Genomic DNA, 15,091 nt, shown 5'->3' with positions numbered 1-15,091 from the left:
AGACTTCAATAGTTCTTAAAAAGCTCCCTAAAAGAGGGGATGCTGACAAAGACGAATGGTGGATCTAAATACTGAGCTCATAGTTTCTATGGTTCATGGCTTACAGGTTTCTTTAAATTGCAGGAAAGAAAAAAAAAAAAGGAAAAAGCTATCAAAGTAAACATCCTTCAGTGCAGGGAAGATGACAGATACTTTCTAACAAGATTTTCTGCTCTCCTGGAGGAAGCCCATTTGTTAATAAACCATTTGAGAACCCATTTTTAAGGGATTTAATAAAATATACACAGACTACCTTCCATTGTAGAAACTATTATTCCCTGGGTAGAAGAAATGACTGACTGTGGGCATTAATGGTTGCTTCCTGTGATTCCTGGCATTGTATCTTGCCTCCCATTTGCACTTTTTCAAGCCAAAGTGAAATAATTTTTGATGGGAAACCTGCACTTGATTCCTACTTCTTATGAGGCATGCGTGTTTTCTACATTTTATTTATTTTTATTCAGTCATGTCCATAATTCTTGTTGTTTTAGTGTCTGTATCTATAGCATAGGCATCGTGTGGGTTTGTGCATACTTTCCAATGTACAAGAAAGTTTCTGCATGTAGCAAACTCTATTAAATGGAAGAGGTAATAGCTTTTGTGTGAATTAAATGACTTATTCCATTCTTGCCAAAGAATTTAGTGAGTAATTCACGCATTTCCATCAAAAATTGTAGATTTCCTTTTGTGATGGTTGATGTCAATTAAACAAGAAACTCAAACCTATTATAGTCTAAGAGATACTTGCCTGGAGGGGCTGGGTAATCCACAAAAGAGAAAAGGTGTTTTCTTAAGAATTTGGAGGAAGGTTTTCTAATGCCATCTTTCCAACTATGAATATAAGTTATACTTATTTCAAATATGAGAGGAATACAGTGGAATTGGGAGATTAAGTAATTTTTGTAACCAATCCTGCTCTCTCTAAGGCTACCAAGAGGCTTTGGTTCTCTTAAATGAAGAAACAGTTTTTCTGCCAAGAACACTCCATAATGATGTATTTGTGAAAAATACCAGTTGATTTCAGTAGCTGGGGTAATAGGAGGTGGAGAAAGTCAGGGGCAGGTGACCCTTAGAAGTCAAAACTATATAGTTTTATGTATATTAATGTCAAATTCAGTTATACCTAAATATATCCTGTCTGTATTATCTTACTGGCCTCCTTTTTTCCTGCATGGTACAGAGCAGGCAGTGCTAGAAGCGAGTTTAGCATAGATTGCTGAGTGGATGCCCAGGCAGACATTCATTTCACAGTAGGAAGAATGAAATCTGGAAAGCTAATAATGTTACAGTCACTGGCAGCTCTAACAGATCCCAAATGGATGTACTTAGAGGCATAATTTGTTTGATTCTTTTCTTTACCAGAATAATCTCTATATCATATCCAAGAACTGAAGACAGTGGGAGGCTGTGAATGGCAAGATGGACAGTCATTGCTCAGTCATAGTATTACGACCTTTTATATAAAAAGAGATTACAGACAGGATGCTGCCAGGAAATGACAGAGCTGGTAGAGAAGGGGACAAACAATGGGACACACACATTTAGGAGAGATGATTTATTCTACAGCTACATCTATATGTGTAGGAAACTGTTCCTACTATTCATCACTTAGTGTCTCTGTGCTTTCTTGATGATGGTGTCACATCAGTAGTAAGCAAGTGTAATTCCCTGAATAGAGGCTTGAACAAAGCTAGTGAAAATTCAAGAATAGCATCATATTTGTCCCTTCTGAACAGTGTGTACTTCAAAAGAACCAATCCAAATACTTAATGTCAGAGAATAAATTCAGATCTTTAATGCTGAGAACATGAAGTACGCAGGGGTTCTTGTAAACAATTTCCTAGAAATTTGCAAGTGTTTTCCCTGTAAACTCAAATATGACATTAGTTCGGCTTCACAATAACGCTTAAACTGTATGTTTGGACATGGGACAGATGAATTTTGTAATAATCTAACCACTCAGGATCCTGAGATCTTGGCTGGAGCGCATCAGAAAGGCAGGTGGGTTGGAGTTAAGGGATGCTGTGGCTTTTTGAGGAATGAACTGGGGCAAGTGGAGGTTCCAGGTGGAGCAATTTATATAGCCTCAAGCAAAATACTGAGAAAGTCTTCAGGTAGTGAAGTTGATGGAAGTAGAGACAAATTAAGAACATAACCCTTATTACACAATCTGTGAATTTAAAATCTCTGTACGTATGAAGCTCAATAACTCTACTGCACAATAGTTAGTGACACACTGTGAGCACTGAACAGGAAAAAGGAGTGAAAATAAAGTATTTACTTCTGTCCACTGAACCAGAACTACTCGGTTCCTTCTCAGATGTGTTGGTTGCCTTGCTTTTGTCTTGAAGGCAGTGCTGTGCACCGTCAGACAAGCATGCCAGGTGAAGGAGTGACTTTTTTGCTCCCTGTCTTCATAAAATTCAAGCTAGAAATTGATGACTGCTAACTGCAAAATGACCCCCACCCATCTGACTTCAGTTTCTGTTGTAATGCAATACATATTTTCATTACATTTGCACTAAGTGTGGAACAAGCTTATTTGCTTGCAAGATTTGAACATGTACTGATTTGAGGTAAAATGTGCACAGTTCAGAATCTGGTAGATATAACAAAGCTGGCATGCCCTTCAAGAAGCAGAGGACACTGTTGATATATCCTACATCCATACATCCTTCTCAAACTTACCTATGTAAATTTTAAAATATTGAAATATTGTGGAAATTGTAGATCTAAATGCTTGTTTCACATTACTTCAGAATTTGCTTCTAGTCTTACTTATGGTTCTCTTACCTGATAATCAGAAAAAACAGATAATTTCCATTTTTATTTGGATGACATTCCTCTTGCTTTGAAGAATACCAGAAGATGCTCTTTAGTGACCAATCTCATAGATTTAGAGAGTTCTGCTTTGATAACTCAAAAGTCTGCACTGTTTCTGATTACTAGAATTAGTGGCCATTGTGTTTACAAGATGTTGAATAGCTGTTGAACAGTGTATGTTAGGGAAACTTGTATTCATAAATACAAAACCTGAATAATACCATTTCACTAAAATAAGTGTCTTTTTGTGCTTTATTTGAACAGTTCAAGTGACTGACCTTTCATTACAGCTCTTCTGGATTTTTCTGTTTGTTTTCAGCTGTTGGACAAATTAAAAGATCGCTGGATGCACACTGGTTTATGGAGAGACCTGGAGCTGGTTAAGACAGTCATTGCAGAGCCTCAAGGAGGGGCAAAGAGTGACTTTGATGAACTGCTGAAAACATATTATGATGCAATAAAATATGAAGGAGAAAAAGGTACGTTCTTCAGACATATGAAATAGTTGATGACAGACTCTTCAAGTTTGGTTTTTTTTTTAAAAAAGGGATTCTTAAGTGCTTACCAATTAGAGTAAGGTATGGATAAAAGTTAAATTAACCTCAGTTTAATAAGTTATTGTGATAAATGAGGAAGATTAACAGCTATTTATATTATTGTGTGATGATACAGAGAAATACAGAATGATGCATAATCCTAATAGTGTTATTCAAAATTGTGTAAGGATGCTGTTGTGTGTACAGCAGGGCGCAGAGTGACTTCTCAAGGAATCAGACTATAGTCCATGGCATAACTGTGATTTACTATCTTATATTACAGCTATAGGATTTCTTCTCAAAGTACTTAAATATTAGTGTAGAGAACAAAGAATGATAGTCAAAAAATAAATAGCGTGGGTTTTGGAGCACAAAATTCAAGGTTTAAAATTAAACATTTTTTTGTAGGTATGTATCGTTCTTGCATAATTATCGCTATATTATATAGTACAAAATTATTTTGCTAGTCGATAATCAAAATCATAATATTATTGAACAAAGTGGAGTTAATCTCATTCCGCTAACAAAGAAGTCTATATTTTTATATCCACTCACCTTTTCCAGACTGGTACACGGTGTATTATGCTATATTAAGTTTAGCTTTTTAAAAGATATTGGTGAAACTTTCTTCTGATACTCAGTTTATCACTGGAAATTATTTGTATATTCCTCTCCGGCTTGTTCAAGATGGAGCACTCCTTATAGCTGTCTGCAGAGGAAAAGTTAGTGAAGGCTTGGATTTCTGTGATGAGAACGCCCGTGCAGTTATAACCATAGGTATTCCATTTCCAAATGTGAAAGACCTTCAGGTAGGATATTAACTGAAAGAGTTGTACTTTATTTTTATGTCATGCTTAAAACACCAAATGCGCACAGAGTATTTCTTCTAAATGTTTACCTTTGGATTCCTCTCAATCTCATTTGAATTCTTTGAGTTACCTTATACGCAAGTAAGAAGAGGAATACCATACTATGTCTTGTGGACTCATTTATGTCATTCTAAATAAATGTATATCATGCTAGATGTATTGTAAATTTTTCTCTGACTTTGCTATTGGAGGCTATTACACTGTTAAAATGCTCATTAACTTCACACTCTGCCAAGTAACAGTACATGTTTCCATCTTCACTTCCCTGTTTTCATACACTAAAACTTATGTCATTTGTATAGAAATCAGGTTATTTCCTGACTTACTGTGGTGGGATATTTGGTTGTGAAGATCTAGGATAAACTCTAGGAAAATAGTAGTTTAAATAAGACATTCAGATTGATCAAAAGATTATTTCAGAAAATACGTGGAAAGATAAAGATATTTATAGTGTAAAATAACATAATGAAGCAATGTATGTCACACACTAGATCATTACCGATTGCAGTATATCACCTTTCTAATCCATATTGCCTTCTTTAGTGTAACTATGTGTGTAACACTTCCCACTTAAACAGTGGAATTGTGAACCTTTTCCAAGCTAATGCTGTTTTATTAGCTTACAATTTTGAGGTATGAAATTACGACTTAACATAACCTCTTCCTGGATACTGAGGACATTACTATTTTGATAATTCAAGCTTCATCTAACTTTAGGCAAAAACTTCAAAGTGTCTTCTAAAAATAGTATTTTGAAGTGCCACCAGTTAAAGAAATTTGAGACTATTTGTATTTTTCAGCATGCGGCCAGAGTAGCATCCTGTTACTTGCACTGCTGTGTAATTACCCACATCAACACTGCCTTCCTTTTGACTTCAGCAGGTCTTGTCTTATGGGTAGATGATGTTCCATTAGAACAGGCACTTCATAGTTGAAGCCAGGCGTTCATAAAGGAGAGGAAAGCCAATAAATACAGAGAAGTGTTTTGCTAGGCTTTCTCTCATTGAAAAATAACATTTACTATTAACTAGTTTGTAAAACCACTTATTTTTCAGTGGTCTGTGCATGCCCCTTAAGTAGTCACCCAGTTGCTGGCATGCTTCTTCCAGTGATAATAGCCACGGTCGCTGCTTTATCTTTATGTGTACCTTTTAGAGCTTTAGGCACTACTTTGTGAAGCTAAGAAACAAAGTGAAGTATTGCAGAATAAATAAATACCAGGAACAGCTGGATTCTGGTTATTAGTAATGCCAAATCAAACAAGAAAATCATGGGTTCACACTTGAAAGCCCAAACAGACTCAGCTCTGGTTTTAGAGATGTGTTCTGAGCTTAAGGGAACAACTAAAGACTTCTTTGTTGTCTACAGTGTGTGCCTAATTACAGTCTTGCTGGAAAAAAACCCACATCCTATAAGGACTAGTAAGGTTATATTAGTGGTGGCTGCCTAGTGCAGTGTTCTTTCAATGTTTGCATAACTTTCTTGAAGCAATTATTCAGCCACAACGTTTTTTGTCTTACTAAAGTATAATGCACTGTATTTTAGTATAAAAACATTTACATTCAAAGAATACTTAGCACTCTTTCTACAGTTAGAAATGCTTTGTTTTAGAAGCATATGCTGAAATGATGTTTTGGAAATACTTGGTCTGCAGTATGGCTGGAACTCTCACAATTTACTCCACAGGATTTCCAGAAAGTCAGTATTTTTGTGTTCTGAATGATACAGAATTAAATTGAAAATAATGTTTCAAGAGTGAATTATGTTCACAGTGGATTATGTTCTTTAAGATTAAAATAGTGTATTTGATTTTTACCTCAAATTCAACCAAATATGTAGTACAGTAAAATCCCAGGCAGTACATCCCATTACTGATAACCCTGATTTTTTGGAATTTAGTTGGGTTAAACTATTTTTTTTTTTAATTACAGTGAAGAAAACTGCTAAATTTTTAAGGAGGGATAGAAACACTAGCTGCCAAATTACAAGCAGCGAAAGGTTTGAGTGTATATATTTAGATATGGTAACGCACAAAGCACTACAGTGATCAATTCTAGATGAGAGAAGGGCACGCACCAGTCTCTTAGCATCAGATGTGAGGAGCTGTCTGATGCGTGGCAGTGCTCCAGGAATAATGCTAGAGGAAATGGTTTTTGTTGTAAATGTGTCTTTTGCTCAAGAACATGGATCCAAACTGATACTCAGCTAGCAGTACTTCCCTTTAAATTGAACGATGTTTTGTTTTGTCCAAGGCTCTAGGCTTATCAGATAACCCCAAAAGTTCTGGATTAATGCACCTTTCTTTTATCAGTTGAGCTCAGTTGTGTGAAGGATAGAGTGAAGGTAGCCTGTTCACTGAAGATTAGTTATTAGCTTTGTAGAATCATAAGCATAGGTACAAAAGAAATGTGGAAGATAAAGCATCTTTTTCAGTGCCATGTTAGCTCAGGAAAGGAATTAGAATTATATTTTTAAGGAAAACTGGCTGTTAGTAGTGAAGATTGACATGTGAAATTAAAAATAAAAAGAGGGGAAGGGAGGGAGAATGGGACATGACACCAATTTTCACCTGAAGCTATTATTCTTGTGTATTTCTGGGAGAGCTGGTCTAGTAGTATTGCTACCCAGAATGAAATGAAACAAAAGTATTAGAGGAAAGTGCTATATTTAAAAAAAAATGTTAACTTTATATAAAACCAGTGTAATATCCTAGTTTTAATAGTTCATGTGTATTAAAAAATGCAAATTGTTGTTTATTACTTCAGTTCCCCTAGACCAGTATATCTTACCTGGACATTAGAAAGGAAATAAAAGTTTTATTCCTGTACACTTTATTATAATTTTTCTAAATGCTTTAGAGTTATCTTCAGTCAGTAAAACTTCATACAACTGAAGGAGTATTAATTTGTCAATAAGGGAAAAAAAAGGGGCATAGAACTTGTAGGGATTGGAAGGGATGCTATAAACCGTGCTCTAATGTAGCAGATAGTTATTCATATTACCTGAAATGAAAAGAGATTATTAATTGCAGACAATTGATTGTCTATACTTAAGCCTTAACCTGTTGTCCTAACTGGTTGGAGTCTGGCTGGCTGTATTACTGTTTCATTAGCAGTTAGAATGCAAAGTCACAAGCCCAACTGCCAGGGGGTTGAATGATACTTGTGCCATCCTGCTTATGATGTAACTTCATCTTCTAACTGTGCTTTTACGATCAGATCTAAATCCTTTGGAACTGAGGTGGGAATAGAGTTGGATTTTTAAGTGAAAGCTGATGTTCAAATACTCCTTGCATTAAACAATAGAAATAATTTATGATACAACTACTGGGAAGAATATGATTACAGTATTTTATTCAAATACCTTTTCCTATTCGGGATTGTTTTCAAAGCATATCAGTAGCACTTATCATACTAAGAAGATACGAATTATCCCTTCCAGGTTACAACCAAGTGGGTTTGGTTTAGGGTGGCTGTTTTTAAGTGTTTCTCCTTGTTAACAGGTTTTTCTATTGGAATTAGTTTTTTCTCCTGGGGTTAGAAGAATTCAGATTTTTAAACATTCAAGGACACTGTATGGTTTATCTTTTTTTGTAGGATTTTAGGATATGTTAAGTTTTCAAACAAAACAGTTAAAGTTCATAGGAGAGTTACAACATTTGCTTTTATGGATATAGTGGGTTAGTGTTTCTTTATATTTTGTAGGCTAACCAGAAGACTGACTAAAACCTGGAAATTTTAAAACTTCCAGCTTTGAAGTTTTGGGAGGAACTTGAGTTTTGAGCAGCCAGAATAAAATTCAAAACAGTGACACAAGTCAAGTTAGACATATATAGACATAAAATTGTGAACAGAGGTACATCTGTTGCTTTTACATAGCAATAGGTGCTTAGTAGATATACTAAATAAAGAAACTGATAAAACGATTAATAATGACATACCTTTAAAAAGAGGAAATGCAAGTGATTAACAATTCCCTTGGAATATTCATGAATGATAGACCTCTGGGATTGGTTTAAATCACTAAAAAGTGCTCTGCTTCTACATGAAAATACACTTGCATGTCTGCTTTTTGGGTTAATAAAAGTCCTCTTAAGACTCAATTCCATAACCCCTTACTCCTGCACATAGCTTTTACTTGTGTGAGTAATCCCTTTAATACTTCTAGGACTGTGCACAGTCATAAGGGTTTGTAGATTCGTACCTTTGGAGACCAATATTTTATACTGGCAGTTTGATGTTGGCTCATCTCCACTAATATTACTTGTCTGTGATCAACCTTCTTTCTAAATATATTTTATGATTTGTAACTTGATGCTAATACCAGCGAACTGTAATATTAGAGAACATAAATAATGTGACAGAAAAAGATGTGTAATCCCATATACATGTTACTTGATGCTAACATACTATTCATTAACTTCTGTTATATATTTTGAATTGTAGCATTTTGGATGCAGACATCAGTCTTTACTTGGGCAAGAATCTCATTGTCGAGTGTGATGTATAATATCCAGTTTTATTTTCTCCATATGTTTGTGCTAAATATATGCCACAACTTCTGGTATTAAATGGCAAGCATTTGGTTTCCTTAAGTAACTGTATGCTTTTATAAGTTACATTATTTTCTGTAGAACCTTTAAACAGTATCATTTAGTTTCAGTTTAAAATTTTAGGCACATAGTGCCTTACGTTCACTCATTTTCACAAAGAGAAGAGTCTAAAACACTTCGTCAGTGTTGGGGAGAAAGAAATGATTAAAGCTCAGAAAGTGTACTTGATAATAAACAATACTGATTTAAGAAGGAGAGGCCAAAACCCTAATTCTGTGTTATTGAAAAGGGTTTCATATTGCTGAAGAATCAGGTTGCTAAAGCAAAATATATAAAAGAAATGTTAAAGTATTGCTTAAAGCTATGGTACTCTCAATGGTAGGGTTTGGCTGTAGTGAAGCAGGAAAATTTATTTCAGAGCCAAAAATGACTTCTTTGGCTGTGACCAGGATTTCCTCTGCCCACCTCTGGGACCTGAAACTAGAGGTAGGAAAATCTGATTTTGGAGCCAAGTGTGACTTGTTTAGTTCAAGTCATAATTTACTGTTCTTACCTTGGGGACCTGAAAATAAAGAAACTCGCTATGAAATGTTGATAATGGGCGACTCTGAAGTGCAAGCATTAAGCTAACTTTCCCAGAGAGCATTTCTTCACTTCCACCTTTCCAGATGCTTTTGATCGTAGTACAGTAGAGTGTACTTAATCATGTAGCAGCTAAGAGAACTTTACCAAAATATAGCGGAAAATGCAGTCAAACTCTTTTACATCAGTAGAAGTGCAAGGAAAATAACATTGATAAGGCTAGGATTTCTGTGCAGTGACATTACTTGAGAACTGTAGCTGAGTTTGCCATTAATGAGAAGTATTTCCCGTAGCTGCTGTAGGGTGAATATGAACTACAATGGCAAATATTTTCTTTATTGTTTCCAGTAACATAATTTGTGCAACATGATGGAACACATCATTTCAATTACACTTTTCTGGGTTATATGTAACTTAATGATACAAAGAGTTTGCAGCTATCTGGCTGAAGTTTCTTTCTCCATTCTTGAGGGCTTGACAAATTGAGATATTTGTATCATTTCAGAATAGTGGCATTTTCCCAAATACTTAAGTTAATTTATAGTCCTTCTGGCAATTTTTAAGCCTTTATGCTTTTTCTCCATTGAAAGGAGAAAGAATCTTGTGCTAGATAAGTGGTTGCTGAAATAACTAATTTCTTTCATAGTATATTCTAGGAAAATAAACATTTCTAAGAAAATTAGTGTTATTTTAGATGTTTAACTTGAGCTGAGAAACACTGTGAATTCCATCATAGCTTTGCATCACTTAAAATATATTATCACTTCTTATTTAAAGTAAAGTATTGTTTTAAAATGTAGGTCAACTGGTACAGAAAATTACGTTGTATGAGAAAGTCATTGTTGTGTTTATCTTTAGTACAATTTGAAAATTGCATGTGAAGTTAAGAAATCTTTTAGAGATATGACTGCCTGTTCTGTTATGGATGTGATTGTTTTAAGTAGGCTGGATGTTTCTGAGCAACTTTGCCACAACTTTCCAGTCAGATCTGACATTCATTGTAAAACCCTTGAGACACAGTGTGTGCTATTATTTTCAGTATGATTTAAATGTTTGTAAAAAGTGATCAATTTTTTTTTTGTTTGATTGTATGTGATAATGTCTGTCTATACCTGAACCACTTTTACTTTCTTCTTCATTCCGTTACTGTGAAAAAAATTACAAATATGAAGTGGGGAGCAGAAAAACATCTATGGAACTTTCACAGGAAAGCCAAACATCATGGTATATTATTTACTGAATGTTCTCTGAGAGGGAAATACTGAATAGGGTAAAAGTGCAATGTGTGTATGTGTTTGTATATAGATGCATAAACACCCACACTTGTCTGTCTTCTGTGCTCTACTTCATATTCCATTTTATTTTGTATTTTATTTGCAAAGTAGCTTTTTAAAACAACTAAGGATGTAAATAATAAATACCTTGACGTTGTTGAAATGTATAACTTTATATAGCAAACCTCTAGGTGTTAAATAACAATTATTACTTTAAAATTTTGTAAAAGAGCGTGCTTTCAGGTTATTCAGCCAGCATTGTTCTTGTCTCGCAGCAGTACGCTGTAAATTATTGCAGTCTGCTGTGATACTGCTTACTAAGGGGCAATACGTATACATTGTGTACAGAATCACAGTGTAACAAGGTGACTGGCTGGATATTAGAGATCTCAACATTTTTTTTCCCTTTTCCCCAAAGGAAAATGTCAGGAGGTATAGCTACCTGTGTTACCAAAAAAAAAAAAAAAAACAAAACCATCCAACAAAAAAAAACCAAGCAATGCAGTAAATATACAGCAGTATGACAATGTCTTACATCAGTTTGAAGCAGTAAGATATCTCAAAAGCCTCTTACTTCCCACTTTTCCAGAAATAAGAATGGTTGTAAAAAGTCAAAGCCATCCACACTCTTCTTATATCCAATTGAAATTGCGTTAATTAGGAAAAATAAATATTGATGGCAGAGGCTTAATTTGTGGGAGTAGCTGTAAAATCCTATGGAATACAGCATTCCTGTAGCTAAGAAAGGTAACATTTAAGTTCAACTTAACATATAAGACTGGTGGATGGCATTTCTCTTCTGCTGGTGCAAGGCTAATGTCAATATATTGGCACAGATCACAGAAATCATCCCTGAATATATCTGGAAGTTAAGCCTTTGGATAAATAATACAGCAAATCAAAACTTTTCCTTTACATTTAATAGTTTACTTTTCTGATCCATAAAAAAATTCCAAAGCGATTTTCTTGTGTTTATCTTGTCCTTAGCAAGTCGTGTTGACCTTTAAGTTTTTACTTTACTGTCAAAGTATGTTGAAAGCTTTAAAAGTGAAGCTATCACCTTGGGGATTTGTAAGGATGACTGACACTTACCACTTCACCTTAGACGCAGTAGCACTGAGCATCTGCAGCAGCGTTGTACCTCAAGGGAAGCTGTTTGATTTTTTTCACTTCTGCTTCACTGGAAATGGATTGAATCTTCTCTTCAGAGGAGAGTTTTGGTTGCATTAGATTTTAATCAAGTCACTTGTTCGCAGTCCCTCAAAGCTTACAAGACTGAGATGAGTAGATGGGCCTGGGGTGAATGTGCTACAAGATTTGTCAAACCGTAAAACTTCCAGATCTCTGAGATGCCACGTGGTGTAGTTGACAATGCTAAAAGTGTTCAGCAGTTACAACATTACATAAGCATCCCATCTCTCTAACACTGGGATTAAGAGTGAGAATACTGGGGAAGCATTTAGTCATAAAATACCTTGTGAATTCAAAAGAAGAGAAATATAGCTTTGCATAAAGTGGTAGTACTGTTTTTCTGCGCCAGAAGATAGTATTGGCCAGTTAGTAGACTCCAACAGACTGTAGTTTGCTGCTGGGCTGTTTGGCTTTACTTTTTAAAGTCCTATCTCATATTTAAGCTTTTGGGTTATGGGGAAACAAGCTATCTGTGTTTTTCCATGTATAGTTTCTTTCTTGGCACTTCCATCATATTTTTTTTTTTCCCAGTTTCAGTAACTTTTGCTAATTTTGTGAACATCTTCATTAAAGCATCAACCATTGCACTGTTTGAATCCCATGGATGCCCAGTGTCTTTTCAGGTGCACTGGTTGGATGCAACAGTCTGCAGGATGCAGCTACTTGGAGATCTAGATCTGCAGAGATGCTGTTTATTTTATTCACTGTTATCAGAGGAAGGCAAATTTTTAAGTGCACATAGAAATTTTCAGACAGAAAAGGTCACCTGAACTATTTTTAAGTTTATGTGGCTTTGAGGTACGAACTATTGCTTTGAGTTGATAGCCCCTGTAAGGGGCGGCGGGTGCAGAGTTTGGCCTCACAGTGATTCACCTGCTGCAGAGCTTCTTGTAGGATGGAGCTGTGTAACCGAGCATCTTGAAGAGAATTGAGCAGTACAAAGTACTGATGGTGTCTCTAGCTGATAATGTCTTATTCACAGTATATGGTATTGCTGTGCTCACAGTTTTTGGGTTTTGTTGTTTTTTTTCTAAAGAAAACCAGTATTCGTGTGTGAAAGCAGAAGAGAATGTTATATTTAAGTCTCTGGTGACCATCTGTAGGTATCTGAGATGGTTAGAATGGCCTTAAATTATTGTCATATACAAAATCTAGTTTGATAAATTAGAGGTAATAAGCATTTGCTTATTATTAATTTCATACTGTTTTAGATGTAATAACACTGCACATGGAATGCCTGGAGGATTTAAAGATAATGTCCTGCCATAATATCTTTTTTCCTGTGGGCCAATAAATTGTGACGTTGTGTTTAGATACAGTTTTTAGTAAGTCTACTGAGGAGTGAGGATGTTTGAAGCATATTCTATGACTCACCCAGGTTTTTACACATGCATTATTTAGTCTTAAATCTCACAGATGTTGTTACTGCTTTTGAAGTGGGAGGGAGGGGGGGAGAGTTAAATGCTGCACTATTTAATGCTACTTCCATTTAAGGATTTTCAGATATAAAAGAAAAGAAATGGGGTTTCATGTCTCTTACTTTCCCGCACTTACAAACTTTTATGATTACTTGGCATTCATCGGGAGGAAAGTAGATGGCAAGTATGTTCTTGAAGAATTCTAATTATTGCTATTTCAGGTGGAAGAGAGACTCTAACTGGACACATGAGATTTTTAAGATGGTAGATTTGCTTAAAAACCATTTTTATGTATTTTTGGGGGATAGAAGCAGGGAATGACCACCTGGCATTTTTTGCTTGTTTGTTTTTAGGAGGTGGGGAATTAGTAGATGTTAAACATGAGTGCTTCTTTTAAAGTTTTTTGGGTGATATGAGCAATGGTCTTTATTTTCATTACCATTTTTCCTCTCATAAAACCAGAGAAACAAGTCAGCGGAATGCCAGAAAACATTTATATCCTTTTTCTGACTTTTATTTCCATGGAGAATAGATGGAAGAGTGTGCTGGGGAATGAAGGGCATGAGTTTACACATGTGTGTGTAGGTGTACGTACCTACACACGTGTGCATGTATTGACACAGTTCCAGGCTTATTTGCCTTTTTCCTTTCCACAGTTGTCTCTTTCTTTAACCTGGGCTGTCACAACACTCTGAGGTGCTGATGTGAAGAGAAACTCAGGTTTAGATGAGTTCTCTGTTTAACCACTCACAATAGTATCATTGTATTAATGAATTTCTGTCTTCCTTTTAGATTTCTGGTTAATCTGGTTTGTAATCCCACAGGTTACAAACTGGAGATCATTTTTAATCTACCAGAGAAAATAGGAGAGAGTGGAATATGTTTGTGAAGTGATGCCTTGTCAAAGAATAGGCCTGGCTTGTTAACTGTTAGTAACAGTTTAGGATTTTTGTTTGTTTGTTTTTAGAAAGCAAATTACATTTGGTTAAGTAAAGTAATGCATCTAAAAAAATCTCGTAACTGCCAGATGAAGTAAACTGAAACAGTTTATTTTGCTGATTTAAATTGCGCAAAAGAAAAAATTTTATACTGTATCTTAGCCCATTCAACCTTCATATTGTGATACTGGCACTGATAAATAGGTTTACAGTATTCTGATTATGAACAAGAAATGCCCCAAATGCAGACTCTCCAGTCCTGCTAGGCTTTGCTATTAGCTCTTTAAGTCTAAGGTCCTGTTCTTGGGCTGAGGTACAATGATTCTGGACGAGTTTCTGCTGGACCATCTGCTTGTTTTTACTGAATTAAAATTTTTAAAAAGTAATTAATTGTGTAGCACAGTAGTTTTTATTCTTTGTAGGTTAAATACTTTCTCCTTAAAACATCTTAACAGATAAATTAGCATGTAGGATGCTGTGCAGACCTTTAGCTGAAGATATTGAAAAAGTTCTGAAATTGTGTTTCTCATTTCCTTATCTCAGTTGTAATTATGACTGCAAAACAAGGAGAAGCTTTATATTTACAGAATGGAAAGAACTCAATTAAACGAAGAAAATGGTGCTTTAATTTTATTGTCTAAGCATTGATTTTTCTGTAGAAACAATTAGTCCATAATAGATTGGTATTTGTATACCTTGCTGCTAAAAATAGCCATGCTTTTGTTAATTTTGTATAAATCGGGTTCAGCCTGGCATGTTGCTAATAAGGCATGCTGCAGGCTTCTGTATCTGAATTTGCAGGTTATTTTAGGGATCAAAGACAAGCTCTAGTTTTTAAGCTAGTCTTCTGAGCTTCATGCCATAAGCTA

At 35.3% G+C, this 15,091-nt stretch overlaps 1 protein-coding gene across 1 annotated transcript in view; it reads left to right on the top strand.

Moving 5' to 3' along the window:
* Positions 1–15,091, top strand: part of BRIP1 (BRCA1 interacting helicase 1) — a 70,135-nt gene that overhangs the window by 38,820 nt on the left and 16,224 nt on the right. Inside the window, exons 15-16 of the mRNA XM_042791726.1 lie at positions 3,182–3,341; positions 4,086–4,207. Of these exons, the coding sequence (XP_042647660.1) occupies positions 3,182–3,341; positions 4,086–4,207 (282 nt within the window). The remainder of the gene's footprint in view (positions 1–3,181; positions 3,342–4,085; positions 4,208–15,091) is intronic.

This window comes from Tyto alba, unplaced genomic scaffold (assembly GCF_018691265.1).
Source record: "Tyto alba isolate M040663 unplaced genomic scaffold, T.alba_DEE_v4.0 Super-Scaffold_19, whole genome shotgun sequence".
NCBI lineage: Eukaryota > Metazoa > Chordata > Aves > Strigiformes > Tytonidae > Tyto > Tyto alba.
The sequence above is the reverse complement of the archived record's forward strand: the minus strand, read 5'-3'. Positions and strand labels throughout refer to the sequence as shown.